At 35.7% G+C, this 13,114-nt stretch overlaps 2 protein-coding genes across 5 annotated transcripts in view; one reads left to right on the top strand and one right to left on the bottom strand.

Annotated features, from left to right (window-relative positions):
• The first annotated feature begins 1,134 nt into the window (after positions 1-1,134).
• LOC124412249 (glucosidase 2 subunit beta) lies at positions 1,135-3,421 on the top strand. The gene is made up of 2 exons (XM_046891975.1): positions 1,135-2,229; positions 2,467-3,421. Exons 1-2 carry the CDS (start codon positions 1,350-1,352, stop codon positions 3,114-3,116), a joined length of 1,530 nt encoding a protein of 509 aa, XP_046747931.1. The 5' UTR covers positions 1,135-1,349; the 3' UTR covers positions 3,117-3,421.
• A 3,436-nt stretch (positions 3,422-6,857) lies between these two features.
• Positions 6,858-13,114, bottom strand: part of LOC124412235 (E3 ubiquitin-protein ligase BRE1-like) — a 122,258-nt gene continuing 116,001 nt past the window's right edge. For all 4 annotated transcript variants that reach the window (XM_046891951.1, XM_046891952.1, XM_046891954.1 and 1 more), the window contains 3 exons: positions 10,185-10,254; positions 8,609-9,915; positions 6,858-7,674 (listed from right to left, as the gene is read on the bottom strand). In XM_046891951.1, coding sequence (XP_046747907.1) covers positions 7,279-7,674; positions 8,609-9,915; positions 10,185-10,254 — 1,773 coding nt within the window. In that variant the 3' untranslated portion in view covers positions 6,858-7,278. The remainder of the gene's footprint in view (positions 7,675-8,608; positions 9,916-10,184; positions 10,255-13,114) is intronic.

Below are 13,114 nucleotides of genomic sequence, written 5' to 3'. Positions count from 1 at the left end.
CATACGTTTACATATTCTCAAACTTATTACAAATACATAAGAATAATATCTAGTGAATTTTATTGAAAGAAAAAACGTGACAAAAACTAAGTACAAATCGATTCTTTGAAAAAAATCTTGTATTCCCGAAATTCGCGGTTCTGGTCGTACAAATCGTTGTTCTTTGGCTCCTATATCATAAATAATTGACAAGATCTCCATGGGGCTGAAGTTAGTAACGTTAACGTAACGAAATACTTTGGGGGGGGGGGGGGGGGGGGTTTACTATTTTGCAAGTTTATAGTGACTTATAAAGCAGTTAAGTTTTCAAAATATGAATACATGTTTCCTTATTACGATTTACTGAATTTCAGACATTCTTGCAATTGTGAAATAATGATTTTCCGAAACGTTAATCATTACAAACAATAACGTGACTAACTTCAGCCTCATAAATCGGCGGGATGGGCTTCTATTTAAAAGTGCAGTTATTCAAGACAAATGAACTCCGACCGACACTCATTTGTTTATTAGCTCGAATAATTTGAGTAGTGAGTAAAACTCAGTTCATCGATCCGTTTCTCAAAGATCCTGAAAAGAGGTTCAATTTAGACGGTATGTCGGATTGTTTGTGTCTTGTAAATACGGTTCAATTTTTGAAATCTTATCAGCGGTACACCACCATCACTGCCGATACCTAAACAGTCTTAAAATTTGTTTGAACCCGTTTCGAACGACAATCCGTTATTGTTTGAACATTGATGTTTAGTTGTTTGTTGATACAATCTTTGAACGTTATAAATTCTATATTTGGTGGATGAAAGCAAAGCGGGAATATTTCTCTACATCAGCACAAGTTCATTTTTATTGAGTTATCTCATCTAGCGGGTGATTTATACAACAAGAGGAAATCATATGTATCTACCAACAGTCAACGTACTGTTTAACCTAATTCGAATGCGTCTTGACTCCTCGTTTATTACTCTGTAAGTAACTATTTTCATCATAGTTATCACGAGAATTATCATCTGCAAATATGAATGTAATAAAAACCGCCGTATGCGTCTGCGTTCTTTGAAATCTGGTAGCGCACTTGGCGCGCATTGGTTATAATTCGTAAAACGTGGCACTGTCTTAAACTGCGGCGCTAGCGTCGAAATCGACGAAGTTTAGTCGCATCTGTGATCAGCAGGCGATTCAGGGATTAATAGTAAAATAGAGTTTGCGGCAACCCGGCGTTCGACGATTTGGAGCAAGAAACGAACGAGAACATTTTCAACGCCACAAACCAGTAACGCTGTGGAGGTAGCCAGAGTGGTTGTGAGTTAATTGTAAGAGACGAAAATTCCAATCTCTTGTAATCTCCAGCCATGAACAGCGCACTACTCCTTGCCGTGGTTATCGGTTTATTTACATGCCGCCACGTAGCCGGTTCGCAGGTTCATCATATCCGTGGTGTGCCGATATCAAAGACGTCGTTGTACCCGGCTGACCGTGACTTTCAGTGTCTGGATGGCAGTTTGTTCATACCGTTTAACCGTGTGAACGACGATTACTGTGATTGTGCCGATGGGAGTGACGAACCGGCCACCTCGGCGTGCTCGAACGGCTCTTTCTTCTGTCACAACCCTGGGCACAGGCCGCAGTACATTCCGTCTAGCTGGGTGAACGACGGTGTCTGCGACTGCTGCGATGCAAGCGATGAGTACGCCTCGGGGAAGTCCTGCGTCGATAACTGCCATGAGCTTGGCAAGGAGGCAAGGATTGAGGCGCAGCGACTCGCTGAGCTGGCTAAGGAAGGTAACAAAATTCGACTAGAGATGATGAACAGAGGTAAGCAGATTAAGACTGAACAACAATCGCAAATCGTTAAACTACGTGCTGATTACGAGGAGGCAGAGCGTATCAAGAAGGAGAAGGAGGTGATTAAGAATCAGGCGGAGGAACGGGAGAAGATCGCACTTGAGAAATATAAACCTGCCGAAGCTGAAAGAGTAATCAACGATCCTGAGGAGGATGAGATTAGTGCCAATGAGGCGGAGGACTACTTTAATCATCTTGATTCTGACTCCAGTGGCACTGTCACTGTTGCCGAACTTCAGGTCAGGCAAACCTTTGATGTCAACAGAAATGGAGAGGTTTCTCTAGACGAAGCCAAATACTTTTTGAACAATAAGGAAGAAGTTACGCTTCAAGAATTCTTGGATTCTGCTTGGGCTAACGTTAAACCCTACGTTATGCTGGAGGAAGGTGAGGCTTAGGCTTGTTTGTCATAGCATATTCAAGGTTTTCAACTTGTTGTTAGTTCCAAATCGAAGAATAATTAGGTTGTTAGGAATAAACAGTCAAAACATGACGAATGTACAAGACGAAAGGCAAGTTTTGTGTGAATTAAAGCCATACCCAATTTATTTATAAACTATATCAAAATAGTCAAGTTTTGTAAAGTTCTTGGTAATTCTAAACTAATTCCTCACTTTAATGCAGGCACGTTTAAGCAGCCGAATCAAGAGGAAACTGAAACTGGAGAACACGACGATCCGGAGCGTTCGAAAGAGGAAGAGGAAGAACATGAAGCTGAAGGGGAAGAGAATGCAGAGGATGCAGAGATTGAAAGTGAACCTCCAGCACCGCAGTACGACGAAGAGACGCAAATATTGATAAGCGAGGCAGACAAAGGAAGGAGTCACTTTAAAGATGCTGAAAATTCTGTCAGGGATCTTTTGGCGGAATTGAGGAAACTGGAGGACCAGATAGATCGAGATTATGGTCCTGAGCAAGAATTTGCACCTCTGGATGGACAGTGCTTTGACTATACTGACCTTGAATACGTTTACACCTTCTGTCCATTTGGGAAAGCAACTCAGAAATCAAAGTCCGGTGGTTCGGAGGTGATCCTTGGTCACTGGCACGAGTGGGTAGAGTTTAAGGGAAACAGATATTCAGCTATGAAATTTGATCGAGGACTGGCTTGCTGGAATGGACCAACAAGATCGACGACTGTCCACTTATCTTGTGGAACTGAAAATAAAATTTTAGCTGTAACAGAGCCAAGCCGATGCGAATACGCCATGGAATTTTCCACTCCTGCTGTTTGTTACGTGGATGGGATCGGTGATACGCACGACGAACTCTAATCGATTATTATTTATCGTGATAAAAAGATGAAGATAATTTTTAATTAAGGAAAATAACAAAGAAAAATATCAGACACTCACTGTCGAAATTGAGGGACTACAAATCATAGTTAAAGTTACTTATACACTGTACAGATGATCATCGATGAAAATCTTATTTAATCTCGTCGATCAATTCTGACCACCTAACATGTTAGAAAACAGTAGATTTGCTATAATTCTTTTGTGCTAATTATGTAAAGTATAACTGTAGGCTGTTTAGGAATGAATTGCATTTTGCTAGTATGAACGAAATAACTTGACGATTAAAAATTTACTCAGGATTCAAGAAGTAACGTTCTAGCGTGAAAAATTTCATCGATTACCAGATAAGGAAAAACAAAAACATTCAAATTGTAATTTTATCACACGCAATAGTCGGCGGGCAGAATTATTCACCGGCATTACAATATCGAATTAATTTTAGATTATAAAAATATCATTTCATTCAAAGAAAATCTAGAGCCTAGTCAGGAAAGTAATTCTTGACTCAGGGTCAGGTTGTAAACTGTTCGTAGATCAAATAACTTCGGAGTATTTTAGAAATCGATTCAAACTGCTTAGCATATTTTATCAGAAATGAATTCTTGTTTTATCTCGATTATTTTCTCAAATTATGGCCTCGTTTCATATTTTCTTGCATTGAATCAAGTATTGATTTTACACCACTAAGAGGGGCTTGCTCGATTCACAAATACAAGAACCTCTTTATACATAATTATAATTAATGAATTGTCATTGAGTACGTACCTATACGGAGCTGTCGTCAACATTCCTAACTTGAAGTTGAAAGTTTGGGCAGAAACTATTTGAAATCACGTGTAATAGAGATTAGAAATGCCTTTTTTCTATTGTCACTTATCTAAGCACACGGCATTGGCTTCCCTTTTTTTTTCTTCATCTCTTTCACGAATTGATGATATCCGAGCTTAGAGTCTAACTCAAATGTAACGGGTGTTTATCTTTAGGTGATATTTTGTAAGTTTTTAAGAAAATCATAAGCAATGTGCGTGTGCGGATGGAATAAAAGAAAACCTGTTGAATTATAACTAGGATGTCGTTTTATTTTCGTTTATTTACAAGGCGAATATTATCATTTTTCATTTATTTATATCTCTCTCTCTCCTCTGCTCGTTATTCGTATTACTACGATCGTTTAATTTTCTCTAGATACGTATTACGTGTAACTTTATTGTATGGGTAGGTACTTAAATATCTATTAACTGTTATCTTTCGATTCTACAAATTGTTGATCGTTTTTCATCCTACATTTAGGTGTACAGCAAGACAGGCAGATATATACATATATTAGGGTGGCGCAAAAGAACCGACTATTTTTTTTTTTTGAGTCTCGTGTGACAAAATGTTAGTTTTTGATGTTTTAAGAGCCCACTCCAAACGACAGTTGAAAAAAAAAATTGTAAAGAGGTCGCTCCACATTTCTTAAAACGTCGAAAATCGTCAAAAATCGATTTTTTTTTTTAAATTTTTTTTCTTGTTACGGTATAATTTTATAGACAAAAAAAATTTCTGAAAGTTTCAGTTCAAAATTTGAATTTTGAAAGGTCGCTCATAATTTTTTTTTCAATTTTTGGTACATTTCTTTAGATCTTTTCAAGCGACCTTTTAATATTCATATTAAAATTTCATAAATTGTTTTTCTTTAATTTAGTAAGAAAGAATCGATAACAGTACACCACGACATGAATTAAAAATCAAACAAAATACTGGAAATATAATTTTTTTAATTTAATTTTTTGACGATTTTTGACATTTTAAAAAATTTGGAGCGACCTCTTAAATTTTTTTTTTTTGAGCTGTCCTTTGGAGTGGGCTCTTAAAACATCAAAAACTAACATTTTGTCACACGAGATTCAAAAAAAAAAAAAACAGTCGGTTTTTTTGCGCCACCTTAATATATATATATATATATATATACATATATAGGTATATACCTCATTAGTGAAACAAGAAATTCGTAACAATTCAGCACATTCAATTCAGTCCTTCGTTACATTATAATTTTGCCAAGGCACTCGAAAGGCTTAAAACATGTTTTTCTTCTTCTTTCTTTCTCTTTAAACTGTTTGTGCGCACGGCAATTATAACCAAATTTTCATTACATACTTGTCTCGTTTATTAATTGATAAAATTTTCTGCTACATTCTCTCGAAGCTAATGAATTTATCATTGTAGAAATTTTTATTTCTGTGCAGGTTTTCTTCCTAAGAATGTGACGAAAAATTTACAACCTCTTGAGCCTGCGGTTGAAACTGAAGGATTTTCAGCCAGGCTCTACTTATAAGTAAGTTTAAATTTGAATGAAATTTGGTAATATTCGGTATTTCTTTGGTTACGTGTCAAGTTTTGCAATTTTTTTTAATCAAGACTATGTCGAATTGGAATATAAGTTTAGTGAGACATTGACTTCGGATTTTGTAAATCTATTCCAAATACGAATGTGTAATCATGCCATAAATTTCTCAATCCTCGATGGTCATAACGCGAAAATAAATTAGTTTTGAATAAATAATTCATTTGCGATAAAGAATTTTCAATTTTACGCTCTCTTAACATTTCTTTTCAACCTCATTGTCAGCTTGGGTTGTCGAATAAAACACGAAGTCATCGGACGACGTTCGATCGTCTAGTATGACAAATACAATAATTCTAGAGTGAAATTTATGCCTCAAGCATGCAGACCACGCATCTACTAATACATGCCTAACAGATATGTTTGAATACAATATGTAGAAACATGCAGACATTTTTTATACCGCTTACTTATTGTTAATCTCTGTCAACTATCTATTTTATATGAAATATTGATACAGGGCTCAACTAAAAAGGAAAAAACATTTAAGAATAATTATACACTCGGGTCGATTATCGCAGTAGTAGTAGAAGAATATAATAATTCATTGCGTTCAAATCTTGATATTATTACGTAATTTAAAGTAACTATCTGAATTTCTTTTGATATATAATTTACAAAAAAAGAAAACTGGAACATTTTCGTGATCAAACAGTTAAACGGAATACATAACAGTAGTTTTTAATTATAACAAAAGTAATTATTTTAAACCGTTGAACTTTTGCTGGATACTGTAGTCAGCCCTTCTACATGGGTAGAAAATTGAAATCGCCATTTCTATTAGTACAGCCTCATTTTTTTTCTTTATTCAATCAGGCCATGGTGGATCGTATTCTACGATAAGTCGATCTCATGGAATACGCGATTCGATGCATCAAGTTACGTGCTCTGTATCGAAATCTCTGAAACAGGCGTACATATATGTATATAAATACCTATACATATATATGTATAATTTGTTAAAATTATTTACACAAAAAATGTAGATGCATTTATTTTTTAAAAGTTTTACAATTAAGGGTGTCCACTCAAATCTAGGACCAAAATTTTTCTTCAGAATAAAAAGTTTTTCCAGGCAACTTGAAAATGTTTCACGTTTGGAGCTATAATTTCAAATATTTCATCCGTAATGATTTTTAGTATGGTTTGAAATTCTTTATTTCGAATAGTCTAAAAATTCCCTGAGATTTCCAAGTTTTTACGCGAGTCACAGTTTCTTAGATTTCCAGGAAGTAAACACCTAGTTTCAATACAAGTATATGCACTATATGGTTATTATAGTAATATACAATGATATAATTAAATAGAAAAAAAAATTTAAGCAGAGATTTAAATAATTAGGTTTTTATAACGTCATCTTTTTACATTGGGTATACAAAAATTCACAAGCAATAATAATTGTGTACAAATAATAATAATAACGATGATAGTAATAATAATAATAATAATATTATTATTGATTTTTCTTACATAAAATATATGAACTAAAAAATAGAGGTAAAACGAAAAGTATCAACGTAATTTTCTTAAATAACAAGCTTTATGTATAAAATCCAAAACGAAATCCAAGGATTCGAGAAGGATATGCGCGTATATGTGTATAATAGAACGTGAAATTATAGAAAATATGATAAAAATTATTTATGTACATGTCATACATACGTATAATAATAATAAGCAGCAGCAACAGCAGCAGCAGCAGCGATTACAGCTTGATATAATAGTTTATGAAACAGTTATAATAAGCTTTCATTTGCCAAGTTTTTCGAACATAATTAGTTTTTCTTTAAAGCTTTTAGTGTCGGTCGATACTTCGGAAATATTTCCGTTCAACATGTTTTGCAAATCCTCGTCGTTTTTGCTGGCAAGCAAATTGTTGAACATTATTTTATTGTCGTCTTGCTGCTTCTCCGGGGATGTTGGCGGCGAGGATAATTTCTTCTTTGGAAAGATAACCGAGTTTCTTTGATTTCCGTTGTCCGCAATGTGTTGCACGATAGTTATCGCCAACAACTGATGTATGTCTATGTTCTCCTTAACGTCCGACGACTGTCGCCAGTAGGATTTATCTGAAATAAGTGCTTTCGTTTCCTCCATTTCGAGGCCGTTCGAATCTGTCTGCTGAACCTGACCTGCCCACGCGTCCTGAAAAATAGCCGATTCCGGATTTAAGCAAAGCGTCCCGGGTAAGCGTAGAGCGATTTCTTTTTTACAATTTTGTAATCGTGCCGATTGGGGGATTCAATTTTCCGTATTACGTCATCCGATCGATGGAGGAAAATGTATGAACGATTCGTTCTTCGGCAAAAAATATTTCTAGCTTAAAAACTATTTAAAAGATATTTTTCCGGAAGAGACAAATTTTTGTTGTAACTATTTTTCATCTAGGACTAGAACAATTTTTGAAGAAACAAAATAAATTGAAGCTGAATTGAACAGAACGTTAAGTTTCGTTTGATTTTGTTACTGTTTAAATACTCTGTTTTTTAATTATACCGTAATTTCAAGAGAAAAGTTTTTACTCAGAAAGATCGAACAAGCAATTGTTACGCGATTTTTCATATTCAGATTCTTTTTTTCCGTCCGTTCAGTGAAAAGTATTTCAAACGATGAAATTGTTGCTTCTGAAAAATGCATTATCGAAAAATTGGCGTCTCGGTTTTCTTGTATTCAATACTATTTGCAAAGCTTTTTAGAATTTTACAGCGAAGAAAACTTTTGCAAAAAATGTCAACTGTTATTCGCGATTTCTTATCACGAATAGTTTTAACAACTATTATACGAAGTAATTAAGATTTTAATCTGCACAGACTCTCGCGAGTAAGGAATCAAATCCCCCCCACCCCCCCCCCCCCCCCAAAAAAAGAAAAAAAAACACAAACTACTTGAAAGAGGCAAAAAATAAAAAAAATCTCCATACATTTTCTGAGTTTTGCAAAAAGTGATGCGGTACGAAAGCGCAAACTAGAATGACAAGCGAGATAAAAAATAATTTTTTGACAAAAGAAGCAGAAAAAATAGCAAAAAAATTGACGATTAAGAAAAACTAAAAAAGAAAAAGAAAAACTGTTTCTCTTACGTGTTTCTTCCTTTTCTCGACAACGGTGTCGGTGATCTCCTCCTCCTCCCTCGAGTCCTGTTCGATGTCCTTCTCGAGACTATCGAGGGTCTCTGTGCTCGTCGAGGATTTATTCTTCTTATCAGAGTCGAGGGTGTCGGTGCTGCCAAGTTCCGAGCTCTCCGATGACTTTTGAAACCTGGAATTCTTCCTCGTTTGAATCGGCGCTGATTTTCTTTCCGTCTCTTCGTTCGCCGGTAGAACAGCGTCGACAAGACTCGTGCTCGCGATCCTCTTCGAGGGTCTCCGTGCTCGTCGGTTCTCCAGCTCATCATCGAGCTCAAGGTTGTCCGAACTCTCTGACGAAACGGTACTCCGTTTATTAGCCCTCCAGCACCGTTTGCTCAGGTCTGAACTCGACAATTTCGCCTCGATTTTTTCCTGCGCGACGTCCTCCGTCTTGTCGAGGCTTTCCGCCGACCTGGCCAGACTCCGCTGCGTTTCCTCCGCGTTTTCCGACCGCCTCTCGCCTTCCTCAAGGACCTCGAAGCTCTCCGAGGACTTAGACATCGCTCTGATCGATCTCTGGACGTTCCTGAGCTCGTAGCTGCTTCGTCGTCTATCGATCGAATCGTCGCTGTTAACCGTGTTCAGGTTCTCCAGGTTCTCCAGGCTGTCCGAGGACTTCGAGACCCGGTCCGACGACTTCGACATCTGCTGGTTGAGCGTCCTCCTCATCGGAATCGGCTTGCACGGCTCCTCGGACTCGTCGAGTCGATCGAAACTGTCGGTTGATTTTGACCACGTGTTGTCCAGGCTGTCCGGCGACTTCGACTGACGGTTTGCCGAAGACCTTCTTCGCGGCAGTTTCGACGAGAGTTCGGCGAATATATCCGAGCCCTTCGATATCCGGTTGGACAACTTCCTCGTAACCGGCTTTATCATCTCCACGATCTGCCCGCCTCCTTCCTCGACAGGAAGGGACAGAATTATTCCGTTGTTCTCCAGGCTGTCCGGCGATTTTGAGAGCGCGCTTCCAGGCGAGCTTAATTTCGTCTCGAGCTCACCGAATATATCTGTCGTTTTGCTAAGGCGGCTTGACGACTTTCTGATCACCGTCACGTTCCGTGATTCTATCGGTGAATCCGCAACGCTTCCCAGGGTCTCCAGGCTGTCCAACGTGTCCGAGCCTTCGGATATCGTCGTGATGTTCAAAGAGGGTCCAATTTTCTGTGAGGATACTCGTCGAGGCAATCTTCGGTTCTTTGGCCTCACGTTTATCCGGTGCATCGCCGCCGTGTGATTCAAAGGCACGCTTTCCAGCTCCGCTGTAGTTTTCAAAAAGAAAATTTCACTTTTTTTTTATTTTAATTTTTTAACAAGTTACGTTAATAAAATGCGAAATTGTTAACGATAAAGAACGGACTGAAAACGTACGGTAAAATAAAGCTAAAAGAAAGGTTTTTCAATAATTTTGCTTGACGCAGTAAACTTATTTATTTTTTTATATGGTATAATTAAAATTTGGAAAATTTATTGCTCACAATAATTTTGAATTACAAATTTAAAAGCGTTACATTTATAATTATATACTTACGTAAATCTTCTTTCGTCTGTGACCTTATAGTTTGGGTTACATATTCGGTTGATGATTTCGTCGTCGTCGCCTGTAAGAAACAGACAAGGAAAAAAAAAATCTTTAATATTTCGTTTCAGTGAAGAATTTGAGTACCTATAGATATTATCCGGATCATGAATTCGACTTAAAAATTACATATCTAACATATTATTCGCACAAGATTGACTTTTTTAAATGACACGAAATTCGATTTAGAATTTTTTTTCCAAATATTGGTTACATACGGATGACGTTTTTTTTTTTTTTTTTTTCTTTATCACAATATCAAACACGAATTGTTTCTTGTTCATCTGCTGCAGAATTAGATATAGTTTTATCGATATTTTAATACAAGCGTCGGTAAAATGTCACAAAAAAAAAAAAAAAAAAATTACGCAGGCATAATTATTTTTATCCTTGCGGTGTTATAATACATCGACTATAATACCGGATGTCTTTTCTGTATGCCGTTACGGCATGTACAGTAATCCGCGAGAAGTATTGTGAGAAGCATCTTTCACTATACAAATACAGAGGATAAACAACGCGCACAAGAAAAAAAGTAAATAAATTGAAAAAAAAGTCACAGGATATTTGCCTGATTTTTATTTTTACCAGCGGACGCGATGATCTAATCTGTACGTAGTAAATCGAAATAAATCGGTCAAAAGTTTGCAGCATCAGGGCCTGATAGATTTTAAATGTAGGATATGAGTACACCTGATATATAACTGTAGGTATGAGTATATAGGCACTTGATAATTTTTCAACGCCGAAACGTGTGTGTTCAAACATCGCTATGTAATGAATTGCAAAGGCAATAATAATCCTGAATAGTTGGGAGAGAATAAAAATAAATAAATAAATAAATAAATAACGAAATAGAAGATGGAGAGAAAAAAATTGAAATTCGCAGCTAGTGCTCGTGAAATAGTTCAATTTCCATCAGTGATTTGTCCGTTTTATTTTTTTAAAGGTTTTTTTTTTTAAAGGTTTTCATCATCTTCTTTGATTACGTGAAAAGTCTGACGGAAAAATACGACGACAAATCTGGTACAACTTTCTCCCGAATTGATTGAAAAATAATTTACCAAAGACTGCATTCGTGTTGGTAACTATTGATTATTGCATGATTATATAATTTATGACGACTTTCCAAAGTAGTTAAAATGACGATTGGAAAAGTTATGCGGTAAAATACTACGTCGAGCCAAGACGGTGTATTTTGAAAAAGAATTGATGCTGTTTTTCAACGAATTATTACGTCGGTTTCGACGTGGAGTTTTTATTTTTTTTTTCTTCTTTTTTTTTTTTTTTTACTCAAATCGGGAATTTTCCAGTTAATTTATCAGTGAATTTTATACAGATTTATTTGAAATAAGCCGAAGCTTAGATTCGAGAAAGAAAAATTCACGTGCTTATAATAATACTTCGAACAAAAATCCAATTTTCTTTTTTTTTTTACAATTCAAGTCTACGCTAAATTAAAGAAAATATTCAAAAGAAGATCTGTAATCAAGAGTATTTTGCAGGTTACTTCTTTACCGAAGATAATCTATGGGATATCGATGTATTATATATCAGGTATATAAAGTAAATAAAAGGAAATAAATAAAAGAATTAAAGTTGTGAAAACTTTGATCAATAATTGATCGCAAAAAAAAGAAAAAAAAAAAAAATCCGTAGAACGATTCCGCAGATTGCAGATGAAAGATAACGAAAAAAAACAAACAAATTTGGAACATAGTTTTATAAAGATTAACAAAATGTTCCAGCAGTTCATTGTTTTGCCGCCTTTTCTTCATCTCACTGTATATATATAATTCAACTGGATTACAAAATGGAGGTTTGATAGTGTTTGGTGGACGTACCTAATCCAGTTGCAGTTTTTTTTATCGTTCGTTAGAAAGCGCGAGTTGAATAGATACGTAACTTATCTCTTCGGACGAAACTAGGATCAAAGACTAACCAATCAGCCGTTTTTTGGTTAGAATTGCACAGCTGATATCTCTTGCAAAGTGTCTGGACTGACATCGAAGAATCATTTTTATTTTATGTTTAAAAAGCTTACAAAATACAAATTTGTATTTTTGAAACTTATATTTAATTCGATTTTTCTCTTACACGTTTCAATTACTCTTCTCGGCTGTAGCTTCTAAACTATTTTGGTCCGAAAATCTTCATTTTTTAACAAAGAATTAATTACGTAAAATTTTTTAAACGAAATTCGTAATTTTTCGCTCCGTTTTTCATCGATTTCCTCAGGATTCGTAGAAACTAAACACTTCGAGTTACTCGATGGGCATTTTTTCTGCTTCATTTCCAGACGTAGAATTGTGCAATGAATAGATTAAATTCAGTGTTAAAAAAAAAAATGGAAATATATGTACAGATATTGCTTCGTGAGCAGCTGTTAGGTACGCGAGGTGAATTCATGTAATACCGTTTTTTTATTTTTTTTATTATCCGTGGGTCAGATTAATTTAATCAAAAATCGGCGTCGACTCGCCTGCAGTAGGAAGAAGCAGCTTCTCGACAAATAAAATTTCCTAAGCAATTATCACCGTCATAATGCGGTAATTTTCTCCGAAATTAATGGTTGCCGGTTGTAAGTTACACTACAGGTAGGCATTATTAATAATAAACGGTTTCGATCTTCATCTCCAGGGTAAAATGGTGAAACGTTGATATCTATAGAGAAATGCAAAGTAAACGCGTGACGAATGTATAAAAATATTATCATCTGATAAATAATAGATTAAAACCTCCGTTGAAAAGAAATTTGGAAAATTTTGTTCTGGAAATAGGTATATAGATTATATAATCGTCTAGAAAAGTATATTTTCATCTGCTGTATTCTCACCTCTTTCAATTTTATCAAATTAAGTATAAAACGATCGTTATATTTC

This window comes from Diprion similis, chromosome 11 (assembly GCF_021155765.1).
Source record: "Diprion similis isolate iyDipSimi1 chromosome 11, iyDipSimi1.1, whole genome shotgun sequence".
Classification (NCBI taxonomy): Eukaryota; Metazoa; Arthropoda; class Insecta; order Hymenoptera; family Diprionidae; genus Diprion; species Diprion similis.
The sequence above is the reverse complement of the archived record's forward strand: the minus strand, read 5'-3'. Positions and strand labels throughout refer to the sequence as shown.

What these genes read in the sequence shown, in the direction of transcription:
- LOC124412249 (XM_046891975.1), top strand. Translation starts at nt 1,350, where the DNA reads ATGAACAGCGCACTACTCCTTGCCGTGGTTATCGGTTTATTTACATGC. An exon ending in CTACGTTATGCTGGAGGAAG is followed by an intron (nt 2,230 to 2,466) that starts GTGAGGCTTAGG and finishes ACTTTAATGCAG; the next exon opens with GCACGTTTAAGCAGCCGAAT.